This window comes from Panulirus ornatus, unplaced genomic scaffold (genome assembly GCF_036320965.1).
Source record: "Panulirus ornatus isolate Po-2019 unplaced genomic scaffold, ASM3632096v1 CTG_3091_pilon, whole genome shotgun sequence".
Taxonomy (NCBI): Eukaryota; Metazoa; Arthropoda; class Malacostraca; order Decapoda; family Palinuridae; genus Panulirus; species Panulirus ornatus.
The window spans coordinates 98,845-116,304 of record NW_027264458.1 but is presented as its reverse complement, the minus strand read 5'-3'; the positions used below and the strand labels follow the sequence as shown (position 1 = coordinate 116,304).

The window sequence follows — 17,460 nt, the reverse complement described above, 5'->3', positions numbered from 1 at the left end:
AATTCATCTCATAGGCTTAATGCCTTAGAAATATACCAAAAAGTAAGCAAAGGAACAGAATTATCCAGCATGGCATTCATAGATATAGAAATGAGAACGCTGGGAGAAAGTGGACAGGCAGGTCGAGTTGATGATATTTACCCACAGCCTTGAACTAGGGAGAGGCTGATCCAGGGTTGCCATTTTACTGATATTATGAACTATTCTTTATCTAAGTACAATCCTTCCATCTGTGATATTTCTATAGTACGTGTCAGTCCTATTCATACCTGGTAGAGCATGTGAGATAAACACTTGTGACACACCTGGCTCCGCCCACACCCCTGGGTCACAACGGCCCTGGCCTATCTGGGGCGACCCATTACCAAGACTCGTTCATTTCTGCTTCACCATCTCCATAAACTGGATGATCACCAGCTTGTTCCCTCAGTATCAGTATAAATAAGTCAACCATCGCCTCACCGTAACAGTTCCCAGGAAAGCTTCAGGTAAGATGTGTTCGCTGATAAGAGTTGTATGGAAAGTGTTATAGTAGTGAAAATATGTTGTGACTGCTATTTGTTTGCCCTGTTCATCGTGTTTCCACTGGCTACGCTTCGCTGGTATTCCAGCTAACAGTAAAAGTGAACGTCCAGAACTTTGTTATTTGTGAAAAAATATTTACCAAGGACTGACATCTTGATTACTTGTCACTATTATACGAAAGATGGAAATGCAGTATATCTCCTTGGGAATAGATTTCCTCATTTTTATTGAAACCGTAGATTTCTGTTGTACTGGCAAACTTGTATCATAACTTGAGGAGCAGCAACCCCCACAGTGAATGGAAGTGACCCACAGCCAAGTTCACTTGAGTGTCATTGTGTCATTTGCGTCCTCAGATATGATGAAGGTGACGACTCTCTTTCTGGCGACGACTGTGGTGGTCGTCTCCGGCAGAATGGCTGATAAGCTACCGGGAGGATTCAGGATTAAACCAGGTTTCTCTTGTGAGGGACGTGAGTACGGCTTTTACGCCGACGTCGACAACTCTTGCAAGGCCTATCACGTCTGCCAACCTATCTTCGACGAGGCTGACCAGGTTAGATAGTGGTAACTGTGTTGTTTCATTAATACAATATCAAATTTTGATTGTAACCTCTGATTTACAGATCAATCTATTTTATTCTACTGCGCATAAGGCCATCCTTTCCGTGCTTTTAATCTCCAACTGTGTCTTCCAGCTAGTGGAAATGGCACACTTCACTTTTCCTGTGTGGACAAGACACTATTTTCGACCAGGAACAGCTTGCCTGCGACGTACCCAAGGAAGCCTACCCTTGTGAAGATGCATCTGCCATCTACGATGCCTCCAATCTTCAGCTTCGTTTAGAGGCAGAGAAGGAAGAAAAACCACATCTGGTCACCTTACAGTAATTCATACAATGTGGAGGCGAACTTTGGCCAATCTGTTCCCATTATCCTTGGCGGAAAACTCTTAAGCTTTGTATTTAATTACCAGCTCATTCCTTTGATTATCTATATCTTGTGTTCTGATCCGACGATATCTCTCAAGTGTATTTATAGATCAAGCAAAGAATAATTCTAGGGTATTAAGTTCTTAAATTCTTACAACTTTCCTGAATGAATCTCTCTGAATTTCGTTACATATTATGAACACATCAATAATGTATAGATACATGATACACATACTCTAGAGAGACTCATTCATTTTCATCAATGTCCTCCACAACATCCATGTCCTTGGCCAACATGCAGATTCCCAGCAAGCATAGATTTCCTCTACCATCAGACATGTCCTCTGCCAATATACATTTCTTCGGGTAGCATACACATCCTCGTTCAACATCCATGTCTTCGACCAACATATATATTCTTTGGCGAAATGTATATCCTGGGGGTAACACATACTGTAAGTCTCCAGGCAACATATTGTCCTTGGTCAGCATGCATGTCCTACGGCAACATACATGTCCTCGGGCACCATACATGTCCTTGGGCAACATATATGTCCTAGGGCAACATACATGTCCTCGGAGCAACATACATGACCTTGGTCAACATACACGTCCTCGGTCAACATATCAACAGTAGGTAGATCATTGTTCACATCTCAGTATTTGTACAATTGTAAGCCAAACCGACCTATATTGTACAACATTAATATACTTGCACATAAGCTTTCTTTAGACACATATAAGCACCCTTAAACACAATTATATCCATAACTATACAAACCGGAACATTACTCTCGTTTAGTCTGCACATACACACACTTTCTGATAAGCAAATGTAATTTCACATTCATACTTCCACTGTAAGACACACGCACACACACACACACACACACACACACACACACACACACACACACACACACACACACACACACACAAGAACAGTACACAAAGATATGTGTATGTAGGAGGTGTAAAATGAAAAATACAATAAAGAATTAACTTTGTCAAATCCTCTGATGAGACATACCCTTTAAGTCTTAGAGAATCTTTACAAGTATTTCTAAAGCCTTAGAAAATCTATAAAGCTTTTCTAAGTTATGATAAACCTTTGCAAGCCTTTATAAAGCTTTGCAAGTCTTAAAAATCTTCACAAGCCTTAATGAGGCTTTGCAAGTCTCAATAGAACTTTGCAAGTTCTGACAAAACTTTGGAATCTTCTAACAAAGCTTTGCAAGTCTTGAATATCCTATGAATGTCTTGATACGCTTTTGTAAGTTTTGATTAAAGTCTGAGAAGCTTGACATGATCTTGAGGACCATAATAAAGATGTGCAAATCTCAGTGGAGCTTTAGATTTCTTAAAAACCAAACAAATCTTGATAAAGTTTTGTACGTCTTGATAGAATGTTTTGATAGATTTTACATACCATTACAAGTTTACATAAGATTTTGGAATTCTTTATATAACTTTATTATTACTGATATAATGTTTCGCTTGCTTTGATAAAGCTTTGCCAACTTGTGTAAGTCTTGAAAAACTTTTTCAGGTTCTTTTTCTGTTATGAAGATGTTTCGTGCATCTATTACATCCTGGCAGACAACTCTGGTAAAATTAAACAGATAAGGTTTGACTAATTCATATCATGTCTTGTACATCAAACCTACAAATCATGTTATCACTTATATTTTAAACTTGCAACTGCTATTTGTTAAATCATTTCGAACATAATATATCAAGACTACGGGTATCATCTTTCTCATTACAAACATAATCATATGATATACTTTCATACCTAACCCCAACCACCCATATATACTTATGTCTGCACCTTTCTTAAACTAGGTGTTCCCAATCACCACTCCTCTTCTCGACATGCTGTTCATCACTTTCATGTACCCAATTCCCCCACCCAACACACTTCTCTTGTTCCCTAAAGCTATCACAACAACACCTACTCTTGCATTTAAATCTTCCACCAAGAATACTCGGACCCATCAAAGTTCCTGACCAACTCACATAGCTCCTCCCATGACCATCGCATACTCCCCTCTCACCTTACCGTTTAATGTGCTCCTCCCATGACCATCGCATACTCCCCTCTCACCTTACCGTTTAATGTGTCTGATGATGGATTAGTAGATGAAGGGCGTTTTGGCCGGAATGGCATGCGAAGTAGGAGCGTCATGGAGTGGTTTAGCGAAGAGAGAAGAGGTGGTGAAAGCCTTGAGGAAGATAAAATGCGGCATGGCAGCTGGAGTGGATAGTATTGCAGTTAACTTTATTAACAAAGGGAGTGACTGCGTTGTTGACTGGATTGGTAAGGATTTTCAATGCATGTATAAATCATAGCAAGGTGCCTGAGGATTAGCGGAATGCATGTATAGTGACAATGTATAAAAACAAAGGGATATAGATGAGTGTTCAAACTTCAGAAGTATGTTTGTTGAGTATGCCTGGCAAGTTGTATGGGAGGGTATTGACTGAGAGGATGAAGGCAAGTACAGAGCATCAGATTTAAGAGGAGCAAGGTGGTTTCAAAAGTGATAGAGGATGTGTAGATCATGTGTTTGCTTTAAAGAATGTGAGAGAAATACATAGAAAAACAGATGGGTTTGCAAGTGGCATTTATGGATCTGGAGTAAGCATATGATAAGGTTGATAGAACTGTTTTGTGGAAGGTTTTAGAATTATATGGTTTAGGAGGAAAACTGTTAGAAGCATTGAGAAGTATTTACCAAGGAGGAAAACTGTTAGAAGCATTGAGAAATATTTACCCAGGAGGAAAACTGTTAGAAGCATTGAGAAGTATTTACCAAGGAGGAAAACTGTTAGAAGCATTGAGAAATATTTACCCAGGAGGAAAACTGTTAGAAGCATTGAGAAGTATTTACCAAGGAGGAAAACTATTAGAAGCATTGAGAAGTATTTACCAAGGATGTAAGGCTTGTGTACGAGTAGGAAATGAGCATAGTGCTTGGTTCCCAGTGAAGGTTGGTCTGCGGCATGGGTGTTTGATGTCACCATGATTGCTTAATTTACTTACGGATGGGGAGGTGAGGGAGGTAAATGCGAGAGTCTTGGAGAGAGAGAGAGAGAGAGAGAGAGAGAGAGAGAGAGAGAGAGAGAGAGAGAGAGAGAGAGAGAGAGAGAGAGAGAGAGAGAGAGAGAGAGAGAGATGATTTTCCGTCGAAGAGAAGGGTTCAAGTTGAAGAGTGAACGTGGGGTTAGCTAATAAGATGAAATCCTCTTGAGTGAACAAGTAAAGAATGGTAGAGGGAGAATCCTCGTTCCCCATGAGCAGTTTGGTATCATGATATTAAAGGAATCTAACACTTAACAACTCTAGTTGCAAAGAATTTGTATAAAGGGCGAGATGTGTCAACGCATTCTTTCTTTCCTCCAGTTGTTTCTTATTTCTAACCAAAGAAGCACTTCAAACTAAACTAAGGATATCTCTAACCAAAGAAGCACGTCAAACTAAACCGACATTATCTCTAACCAAAGAAGCACGTCAAACTAAACTGACATTATCTCTAACCAAAGAAGCACGTCAAACTAAACTGACATTATCTCTAACCAAAGAAGCACGTCAAACTAAACTGACATTATCTCTAACCAAAGAAGCACGTCAAACTAAACTGACTTTATCTCTAACCAAAGAAGCACGTCAAACTAAACTGACATTATCTCTAACCAAAGAAGCACGTCAAACTAAACTGACTTTATCTCTAACCAAAGAAGCACGTCAAACTAAACTGACATTATTTCTAACCAAAGAAGCACGTCAAACTAAACTGACATTATCTCTAACCAAAGAAGCACGTCAAACTAAACTGACATTATCTCTAACCAAAGAAGCACGTCAAACTAAACTGACATTATCTCTAACCAAAGCAGCACGTCAAACTAAACTGAGGAAATATGAAAAACTCCAATACTGTCTCATTTAGGCCCTGCTCTCAGCTGCTCTCGCTTTCCCTAGCTATAAAACTTTCCACATTTCTTTAATGATATTAACTTCGCGATCACTGCTTAACTTCAGGCAAGCATCACCACCTCTGTGACCGAAATAAAAGATGAAAGAAAATGTAATTGTTGAATCGTGATGCTGGATCTAATAGCGAGGAATCATTTTCAGTGTTAGTTTCGGGTGTAAAGACCTTTCGATAGATACTCAGAGCCATGTGAGGTGAGGCGACTGGATAGTGAGAGGTTCCTCGCCCTGGTGAGGTTGGATGCAAGGACAAAACTGAAACTCGATTTCAGAAGTGAGTAAGCGACAGTTTTGTTGACGTGGATTTTTGACTTTAGTCTTCTAGATTTTGGTGTATCCCCCATACATGGCAGCCAGATTCGTGGATGTAGAAAGCGAGTTGTAGTAAACATCTTGAAGGTTCCATCAGACACTGAACACGACTATTGGTCAAGTGGGTGAGTCGTGTTCCTCCCCGTTGTACCGTTACATGCACCACTCGAGTGATCCTTTCTGATGCATATTTTCTTTTAAACGGGCACTTATGCAGAAATATCATTGATACCACATAATTACGACGCTGAACATAGAGTGATTAAGATGCAGGTCTTAAGACTATGCTTTATATATCTAAAGATTTTTGGGATAGATTGTAAGCAATGGCTTGCATGAAGCTTTCCCTTGACTTTAGGGAGCTACCAGCATGATGAGGGATGTATCATCTGCCCTTAACATATTCTTACTTTACCAGGAGCTGGACATTCCATGGTGAGGGATGTACTAGCTGCACTTAACATGGGTGATGTCATACCTCCCATTTTCACTTCCCGGCCGTGATCCTGGACAACCTCGCCATGTCCAGTTCTCCTCCACCGCCTCGCAAGACCGGATGTTACCTACTTGGCTTACCCACCAGGTATAAATAAGCAGCCAAGTGGGTCTGTGGCAGCAGTTCTCTCACCACCTCACCTGCTCAGGTAAGAGGTCATCCCTCTCCCTGTACGCCAGCAAAAGGGAATCATCAGTGTGTCTGTGATCAAGTGGCTTTCCCTCCGTCAGAAAGGCTAGAACTCTACGTCGCATTTCATGCACATTAAACAACAAGATATTCAGATTGTCTTAAAACTCGTGACGTTTGACACTTTGCAAGGAATTCATTGGGTGAGATAGAAATTGCACTTGTAACATGTAATTCAATTTTTTCTTCTTCTTCTTGTCTAATTACGCAGGTAACATCGAGTGAACATAATTACGGAGGTAACACCTAGTGAACATAATAAACCAAGCCATACCGGAATAACTTCATGCTAGACGACCAGCTCTATCATTTTCAGTTCATTATAAATAAAGTTTAGTTTAACTATGTTGCTTAAAGTCGTAAAACCATATTTTCATCAACCATTCCAACTATTTAAACAACGAACTGACCTGAACAAGCACATGAACTCTCCCAGGATGTGCGAGGAGAGTTCAAAATCAAGGCGCTAATGTTACGTAGCGTCCTCATGTGTTTCTTATAACTGGATTAAACAATGAGGCAACATCCACTTGGCAAGAGAAATATAAGCAACCATAATCTAGCATTAGCCTCATTCAGTGTATGTTTGAGTAATGCATACTTTTTGATTCTTTTTGTTTTGTTTTCTGTCACGAACAAGGCCGACACTTGAAGCAGTAATAACACTGACTGTAACGCTGTCTTCGACCATATCCCAAGGTTACCATTTCCTACAGACATGATGAAGGAGCTCTTGGTCCTGGCGTCTCTGGCCGTTGCCGCCTACTGCAGGATGGCGGGCGTGCTACCAGGAGGATACGGCGCCTTATCCTCCAGTTTCTCTTGCGAGAACCGACCATTCGGCTACTACGCTGACATGGAGAACGACTGCAAGGCTTTCCATATCTGCTACCCAGTGACCGAAGATGATGGCACGGTGAGTGTTCCTTCTGCCCTTTTCATCTCCTGCTAATCGTAATTTTTCTGACGTGATTGAAGTTCATTTATTCTCAAGACATTTACTACGAATCATGTGTTGTGGCGTCTGTATGGCAAGCAAAAATGCAAGTATACCACTCATGACTGCGTGAGTGACCTCGTTCACAATATCATAAAGTTCAACTCTGTCACACAGCTGACGGAGGTGGCCCACTTCACCTTCATGTGCGGTCAAAACGCCGTCTTCAGCCAGGACTCCTTTACCTGCGTGCATCCGACGGAGTCCTTCCCTTGCAATGAAGCTGCTTCCATCTACGACATCTCAAACGCCAATTTCGGTATCATCCCAGAGGAGAATCTAGAGAGACGGCGGTAGGCGTTGCCTGGAGACCAGAATCTCTTGGAATCGACCAAAAACATTTCTTCCCGTTGGTTCTCCTGAAGATCCGTCATTGCTGTAGTGATAATCTCTTGTCGTCATGATCATGCGTACCATACGTCTCTGTACTCAAGCCAAAGTTGATCTGATTTCTTGAGAAAATTGCTGTTCATCATTTCTATACGATAACCACAACGGTACACTTCACCAAATCATCATCATCATCATATTAATGTATAGATCATCCATCAGGTCTGCTCCTGCCTCCGGGTTTCTAATCATGTTTCCGCCCACTGTGACACACCGCTACACTAAGCCATAAGACACAAACAAATCTCATGTAGAAAGAGTCACAAGTAAGCAAGCTAGAGGCCACAGACAAACCACAGGAAGGCTATTATGCCACCGAGAATATACCGTTCTAACAATCGAAGAAGAACTTGTGTGTGTGTGTGTGTGTGTGTGTGTGTGTGTGTGTGTGTGTGTGTGTGTGTGTGTGTGTGTGTTTATTTCGAACTGGACGACTTTGGAAGTATATTCTTGATGCAGTGTGTCTTGACACAACACACACACACACACACACACACACACACACACACACACACACACTATTCTTGGAACCTTTCAGTCGACGTTGAGTCCTGAGACACGTACAGCTATTCTCACAAACATCATATATCGAGACCATTCATTAGATGCAGGATCCATTAACATAATCTTATTCCTTCAGTAGAGAATACAGGCATGAAGTAGGATTTGTGTAACACGGGATACATATCCGGTAATAGAACTATATAACTCGGAACTTATAGAAGCTAGGATATATATATATATATATATATATATATATATATATATATATATATATATATATATATATATATATATATATATATATATATATATATATAGCGTTGGAGACAAAAAAAATGTAAAAGAATAAAAAGACAAACATTACCTGCATTTGATACGTAACGCCAAAAACAACAAACACTTCAAATATATCAGTGAAAAGCATACACTCTATACACAAAACATACACTCTATACACAAAACATACACTCTATACACAAAACATACACTCTATACACAAAACATACACTCTATACACAAAATATATACTCTATACATAAAATGAATCTGTAACAGTTAATGAAAAAACACTTGCGCAGTACGTGTAAACAATAATAAGCACCTATAACACATGCAAACATACCACACAAACTGGAAAAATATGCATATCAATTATGAAAGAAACACAACAGACGAAACCAAGTTCAGATATGGTAAAGGATCTTTATAAAGCCAAGGGCAATGAATTTTGGATTGTAATATGCATCCTTTTAGAAGATACATATAGGCAATATAAGACATATAGGACACATGATTGAAAATATCTACATACACCGGCATATGCAATATGTTAAAAGAGATGCACACAAGACTCATTCAATTCAAGTCCCACACAAGAAGGCATAGATACACTGTGAAACGTATGACAGAGGAACAATACAACATATGAAATAGAAACCATATTAGACCTTCCTGATATGACACCTGCATGACATATGAAATCATCTGTCAGACATGCCATCCAACATCTATCATAGGATGTAGGTTAAAGGAGATACAAACGAAATTATATATATACATACACACACACACACACATATATATATATATCTTTTCTTTCATACTATTCACCATTTCCCGCAATAGCGAGGTAGCGTTAAGAACAGAGGACTGGGCCTTTGAGGGAATATCCTCACCTGGCCTCCTTCTCTGTTCCTTCTTTTGGAAAATTTAAAAAAAACGAGAGGGGAGGATTTCCAGCCCCCCCGCTCCCTTCCCTTTTAGTCGCCTTCTACGACACGCAGGGAATACGTGGGAAGTATTCTTTCTCCCCTATCCCCAGGGATAATATATACATATATATATATATATATATATATATATATATATATATATATATATATATATATATATATATATATATATATATATATATATATATATATATATATATATATATATACACATACATACATATCAGGGTAGACATATGACACTGGTGACACAGTATGAAACAAGAGTAACACACAATACATATCTAACATATATGTACATCAGTAACCGCATTATATATGAGACATATACAAAACTATATACAAGAAATACATAACATTTCATAACAGTTGAAGCAATATTCATAAAAAATGATCTTCTATACAACATTGGTGTCATGGAGCACAAGACCCTATGCAACATGGACGTCATGAAACACAAGACCCTATGCAACATGGACGTCATGGAACACAAGACCCTATGCAACATGGACGTCATGAAACACAAGACCCTATGCAACATGGACGTCATGGATCACAAGACCCTATGCAACATGGACGTCATGAAACACAAGACCCTATGCAACATGGACGTCATGAAACACAAGACCCTATACAACTTGAAATCTATAGAACACAAGATGTTGACAAAAGATTCAATCTTCATCATAAGTAGTAAACAATCAAGTACTACGTGCGCAACAGAAAACAAAGCAAAGGATACAAACATGACTAGGTACAGTATATAAGACCCAGACTGCACCACGAGGAATCAAAATGTAATATAAAAACCATCTTTTAGTTTACATACAACAAAAAAAAAAAAACATTCACATACCGCTTACAACACACGGTACAAGACCCAAACATTAATGATCACAAACGCAGGATAAATCAAAAGGAAATACATAAGATGAATGTTTTACAGGGAAAAGAGAGCACCTACAAATTGTACTGCTGGACCTTTAAATCACAAGACGACATATAGACACCACGCACAGTAGCACGTCCAAGATGCATTCTAAAAACAATAAAAGGAGAATATGAGACGGTGATTTACGCAACACAAGATATATAAGAAGAGATAAATAAAACATAGAGGGAAATGCAATACCTACTTCGTGCAACAAAAAGTACATGCAACATAGGATCGTGTGGCACACAATGTTTTGGAACGACACAAGATGCATACGACACCCAAAGAAGACTTCAAGAGAAACAAATAATAAAAACACACATGCTTCACATACAGCATAGGACAAACAAGCTATATACAACTCAAATAACATAGAACATACATAATACAGTACACATGAATCCCAAAACACACAGTGTAGAACATATATAGCAGTACACATGAATGCCGAAACACACATTATAGCACATATATAACACAGTACACATGAATGCCGAAACACACAGTATAGCACATATATAACACAGTACACATGAATGCCAAAACACACATTATAGAACATGTATAACATGTACACATGAATAACAAAACGCACAGTATAGAACATCACACAGTGCACGAGCTTCCCTGAACACGTACGACTACACCAGTCATTAACATGAAATACACTACCTATACACTGTAAATGACATATACAAGACCTTTACAGTTAAGTACAAGCGTAGCATATAATGTATCTCAGACAGATTGAAAGAGATCTTGCAAAACAGGACACATGAAATACTGAAAACATGCAAAGCTGAACATACGCAATACACAGTAATCACAGGTCACAGCTATGGCAAGAATACATTCTCAGCGCGTGGCAAACGGGTAACATGTTACATACATCGAAGCAGAAGAAAATGAACGCAGAGGAGCCAGATATAATCTTCTAACATGTTTCTTGTGATACATGTAGTGTAGATAACATGTATCACAAAAAATAAACTGTAAGAAGCAAAAATTCTCAAAATAAGATACATACAAGAAAGGGCATAATTCATAAGAAACACGTATTTCAATGATCCGTTTTATCTAGAATCTATAAAAGTTATATACCATACAACAACATGCTGCGCTGAATACATGTAAGACAAACATAGTGCACTGCTCACACTGTGCTAGATGGTACAACGCAGCTCACTGGATGCAAACAACACAATATACTCTATAAAACAAAACGTAATGTACAGGATATATTATATATGATAACGACGAACTGTATTGGATTCATACAACACAATATAAACTACTGGATACATAGAATACAATATACCCTACTGGATGCAAACAACACAGTGTACATGATAAATACAAAACAATATGTGCTGGTAAAAGCATGTCACACTGTACCGAATACATACAGCAAACCATATTATACAGGAACATATTCAGCATGATATGCTGTATCAAACACATACAACACATCACTATATACTTGATACATGCAGACAAGAAAGAATACCTGAAGCAGATTTTTACAACGCTAAGCACATGACAAATACAACACCAATTTGAAAAACTGACATTTTGTATTGACGTGACGTTAGAGGTGAGCTGGTTAGGTAGTACATTAGTGGCAGGAAGGTAATAGCAGGCGCGAACTATGAATCTAGTAGCTAGTCAGTGGCAGGATCATAAGACTGGTCATTTACACGATTGGGAAAACCAACACCAACAAAGAACCTGTGCAGGTTATAATGAACGTAAAGGACGTATATCTGACATGCTGGAATTATGCAAACAAAATTTCCTCTTCTCTTACACATCACTAAGAGGGAGGAGTTCTTGAGGATTTTGTAGACTGATAAAAAATTAACATTTTTTCAATCTTTTCTTGACATACAGACGGAGATCTGGAATATATGAAAAAGAGTATATGAAAAAAAATGTTTTCTAATTACACATTGACCGTACTACGTGGATAGTGTCGGTTTTTAGAGTGCAACAGGTTGAGTACGGCGAGGCTACCATCAGCAGATATAATGTTGATAATATACCTACTTTTTGTTTACCATATACGTTTGGAAAAGTTGATCAAATACATCAGACTGAGAGGCATAATTATAGAGAGAGCATGTGCTGTATATTTCAGGCACAGGATGTTGTAAATTTTCCTTTAGTGATGAATTATTCTATGATATAACTTAGTACAGCTCAAGATTAACCTGAGCCAAACAAATCGCTCTCAGTTTAACCTGCCGAGATCCGGACGACACTGAATGGATCAAACGGGCTTTCTAACCTGGATACCGACGGACTTTGAATGGCTATTCGCTGCTTGAGCACACTAGGCAAGATATGATATGAGTTTCTTATTCGAAGGAACGAATTTGTCTCGTGACCTAACCTTCAACTTAACTATAATGCAGTTCTGCGTTCTCTACAAAGTAACCACTGTGTACACACTGTGTACACCAATTAATATAAATGAAAGAAACATGCTACAATATTTCTATACATCCATAATGGATTTCTCTTGGAGCTAGAATATAGTGCCAAGGTTTACATAAAACATAGCTGATATTTACCGATTAAACTTTGTCCACAGAATTCACAGTCGAAAGTAGATATTTAGACTAAGAGGCTCATCATCCGTTGAATGGAAAGTCATGGTCCATTTTATGGTGCCATGAATTATACAAAGAAGATGAAAACATACATCCATTGTCAAATGGAATTTTGATGGAAAAATACAAAAAGCTTTGTTTAAACGAGCAATCTGTCCTTCCCTCATCCTTACACTGCTTATGTAAATAAACTGAAAAGTAAATTCCACAGAACGTGTGAAGTCTTAAATGAAAGATAGGAGAGAAGCAGAGCTATGATTACCTCAACCTACTCAAGAACCTTTCCATTTGCAAAAGTATGTGAGATACTTGATAATACCAATACGACATTTTCATATGATACACTTGATAATACCAATACGACATTTTCATATGATAGACTTGATGATACCAATACTTGATAATACCACTACGACATTTTCATATGATATACTTGATAATACCAATACTTGATAATACCAATACGACATTTTCATATGATATACTTGATAATACCAATACTTGATAAAACCAATACTTGATAATACCAATACGACATTTTCATATGATATACTTGATAATACCAATACTTGATAATACCAATACGACATTTTCATATGATATACAGTGCAATAGAATGTTTTCTTTCCTTAAGATCTACAGAATAACCTGAGAACACAAGATATAAGCTTAACGGTATAAAGACTGTCGCATTATACATTCAGGCACCTTTTCTGCCAAGAGACAATAATTGTTTGAAAAAAGATATTAAACTATAAAAGCAATTCTTTGAACCGTTTAATACTACATATGAAGCACACTTTTAGATGCAACAGAATATTTTCATGGACACTTCCTTATGCTCGGATTTGTTGTGATAACAAAAGAACAACCACATTTTACATGCCAGGACAAGGAAAAGATTAGATTGTTATATTCCGATTCAAACTTCAGAAGGAATGGCCTCTGCTTCATGAACGACTTCAGGGATGATGTCAGCCTGAGCCTCAACTGATTCAACAACTGGGGCTTCGACTACAACTGATTCAGCGACATTGCTTCGGTAATCTATAGGAAAGATGATGGGGTCGAATTCCTCGTCGATGGTTCCAAACAAAGCATTAATGGAATCGTAGATGTCGGGGGCTTGAGAGCAGGAGTAGGCCAGGTCTGGGGTCGTGCAGGTTAGAGAACTCTGGCTAAAGATGGTACCCTCACCGCAGATGAACGTGAAGTGAGCCGTCTCCACCAACTGAAGAAAAATGAAAAGCGGATGTTCAAGAATTCTTTTCAACATAATATTCACACAATTTATCAGGTGCGTTTCATGGCCATCATAAAGACTAGGAAATATGACGATTAGCTAAATTCAATTTTCCCCCATAAGTAAAGACAATAAGAACGAATCTCCCTACCTGTCCGGCATCACTGGTAATTGGTTGGCAGATGTGGAAGATGGCGCAGTCGTTGTCGACGTCGGCATAATAGCCATAAGGGCGACTGATGCAGGAGAAGGAGGTGTCGAGAGAACGGCCCTTCAGGAACACGTCAGCACCGTCAGGAAGCACAAAAGGCATCCTGGCCGAGACGGCAACTACCAGAGAGACCAAGACAACGTGGACCTTCATACTGTTTTGCTGTGAAAGTACAAAATGGAGGCACAGTGCATAATGAAATATACTGATCAATGCATCATATGTAATGAAAGATTTAGATTTCCCTCAGATTTCAGAGTCTGTGCAACACGAACCTTCTCACTCCCCGTTATGTCTATAATGAATATGTCAACACCTTAAACTGCTTCAGTTTTTTTCCCACCTTTTAGGAATGATTAAACATTGATTTAGTATATATATATATATATATATATATATATATATATATATATATATATATATATATATATATATATATATATATATATATATATTTCAAAGTCTGTTTTCATTGAACTGATTAAATTGTGTATAAAAGACTGTGTATTTCAATTCAATGGAGATTATTATGCTCAAAAGTTTGGTATGGCAATGGGTAACCCTCTTTCACCTGTACTAGGTAATCTTAATATGGAATTTTTTGAAACAAAATTACTAAAGGATATCTTACCTTCTAATGCAATTTGGTTTAGGTATGTAGATGATGTTCTTTGTGTTTGGCCAACAAATGAAAATTTACAAATATTTCTCCCCTTACTTAACAATTTAGTACCTTCCATCAAATTCACTGTAGAAAATGAAAATAACGGTATGTTACCATTTTTAGATTGCATGGTTCATAGGCAAGGAAACAAGTTCAAGTCTAGCATATACAGAAAACCCACCAATGTATGCTCATATATCCATTACTACTCATCTCAACCTGACAGAGTTAAATTATCATCATTTCAATCTATGTTCCTTAGGGCATTACGTATTTGCAGTCCAGAGTTTATTGATGATGAGTTTGAGAAGATATATTCTATTGGATCTAAGTTAAAGTACCCTAGATCTTTCATTGATAAATCCCTTAAGTTAGCAAAGAAATCATTTTATAGAGTTGAGCCCAAACCTCCCATTCACACCAAGAATCTTTTAGTTCTCCCTTTTAATAATAATTTCACTACACTTCCCATGTTGCTTAAATCCTTTAATGTAAATGTTGCCTTCAGCAACAATAATACTATAAAGAATATCTTAATCAGTAATTCACCAGAAAATTCTCTTGGGTGCATCTATAAAGTGCCTTGTGGAAATTGCGATGAATTTTATGTTGGTCAGACTAGTAAGGATCTTTCTGTTAGACTTAAGCGACATAAATATAGTATAAGAACGGGACAAGAATCAAATGCCTTGTTTAATCACGTTAAAAACTATGATCATTGTATTGTAATGCCATCCCAGTTACTAACTCTAACTCTATTACCAAGAGAAATATCAGTGAATCTTCTATTATTAAATACACAAATAATTATAATCTTAATATTAGTGATGGTCTATACAAATTAGATAACTTTATTGTTGTTAAAATTTGTAAAATGATAAGTTTATGAACACTCGTTGTATGTTTTGGACAATCACATGTTCTCCAAATGGCGTCCTAGCTTCGTCTCTTCGATGTGTATCAACTGACTTATATTTCTCTCTTGTGTCTCCCTTGATGATGTGATTATTACACGAAAGTGCACTTGGAAACTTATCGTGTTTCATTTTCCCCGTGGACTCATAGGAATATATATATATATATATATATATATATATATATATATATATATATATATATATATATATATATATATATATATATATATATGTATTTAGGTATGTCATTCCACATTGAGGTTGATATCAAAGCTGTTTATTTTCCCTTGCAACAAGTCCTAATACCTTAGCAGCTGCTTAGGTTTTAATTTTTCACAACCCTGAAAAAGTTAAGGGAATCACAAGTCACCTGATGCTTCACCAGAGCTGCTACAAGAACTGCTGAAACAAGCAGGACAGACTCACTATTTATACCTGACGTTGGTCAACGGTGCTTTCAAGCAGACACGTAACCTGGGAACAAGCGGGCGTTTGGGTACAAGTCCTTGAGGAAGGAAGAGAGGAATTTACAAGACGTCTAAACCATGAAATTTAAATTCACAGACTCATTCAGTTAAGGTGCTAAGGTGTTGCTAAGGTGGCAAGAGAATAGTTGATGTTAGATGAAAAAAGTCGACAATGACTGAGGATGGTGAGACAAAGAATATAGATGAATTTGAAAGGATCCATTGATGCTGATTAGACAATTACTTTACATATATATTTTTTTATTTTGCTTGTCCTCTCGGGAAATTTCTGCGTTAAACCTCTCTTTCCACGTTGATACTCCATTCTGTACGGTCTTTAGTTAATGGTATTTGCCCTACGGTCTTTAGTAAATGTACGTACCCTACGGTCTTTTGTAAATGTACGTACCCTACGGTCTTTAGTAAGTGATAATTCCTACGCCAATAACCCTGATGTGTCCGGCAAATTTAGATTAACAATGGATATTCAAATACTAGATTTGATACCATTGTGAACATGCTACAGCAGCATCTCGTGGTAAACAAACTCAACATGACAGCATTAAAGTTTACTACAGGAACACATTGAGAACAACATATCGAAAGGACGAGGAGGTCGTGCAAGGTATTGTGGCTAGAAACTGCAAGGAGATTGATTAAAACAAGGATTTGAGTTTGATGAGATACTACAGTAACCCGAAAACATGTTGGCTCGTACTGCACAACAATATGGTAGGTCGCATTGGAAGTTTGAATCGTACTGATATGGTTTACGAGTACCGATGCGGTATTGATGCTTGTCTATATTGGACATACAAACTGCACGCTCAGTCGCCGC

General features: G+C 37.9%; 2 protein-coding genes and 1 pseudogene across 3 annotated transcripts; 2 read left to right on the top strand and 1 right to left on the bottom strand.

Moving 5' to 3' along the window:
* The first annotated feature begins 334 nt into the window (after positions 1 to 334).
* On the top strand, positions 335 to 2,396 carry LOC139748453 (U-scoloptoxin(01)-Cw1a-like; annotated as a pseudogene).
* Positions 2,397 to 6,259: 3,863 nt separating this feature from the next.
* Positions 6,260 to 8,659, top strand: LOC139748450 (U-scoloptoxin(01)-Cw1a-like). Its single transcript, XM_071661544.1, has 3 exons — positions 6,260 to 6,410; positions 7,168 to 7,367; positions 7,566 to 8,659. Exons 2-3 carry the CDS (start codon positions 7,170 to 7,172, stop codon positions 7,743 to 7,745), a joined length of 378 nt encoding a protein of 125 aa, XP_071517645.1. The 5' UTR covers positions 6,260 to 6,410; positions 7,168 to 7,169; the 3' UTR covers positions 7,746 to 8,659.
* A 5,221-nt stretch (positions 8,660 to 13,880) lies between these two features.
* On the bottom strand, positions 13,881 to 16,591 carry LOC139748449 (uncharacterized). 2 transcript variants are annotated; one of them, XM_071661541.1, is made up of 3 exons: positions 16,526 to 16,591; positions 14,515 to 14,736; positions 13,881 to 14,351 (listed from the first exon to the last, which is right to left on the bottom strand). In XM_071661541.1, exons 2-3 carry the CDS (start codon positions 14,725 to 14,727, stop codon positions 14,043 to 14,045), a joined length of 522 nt encoding a protein of 173 aa, XP_071517642.1. In that variant the 5' UTR covers positions 14,728 to 14,736; positions 16,526 to 16,591; the 3' UTR covers positions 13,881 to 14,042. The 2 variants fall into 2 exon arrangements, with proteins under 2 accessions (XP_071517642.1, XP_071517644.1); XM_071661543.1 differs by lacking the exon at positions 16,526 to 16,591 and adding an exon at positions 15,206 to 15,341.
* Between the last annotated feature and the right edge of the window lie 869 nt (positions 16,592 to 17,460).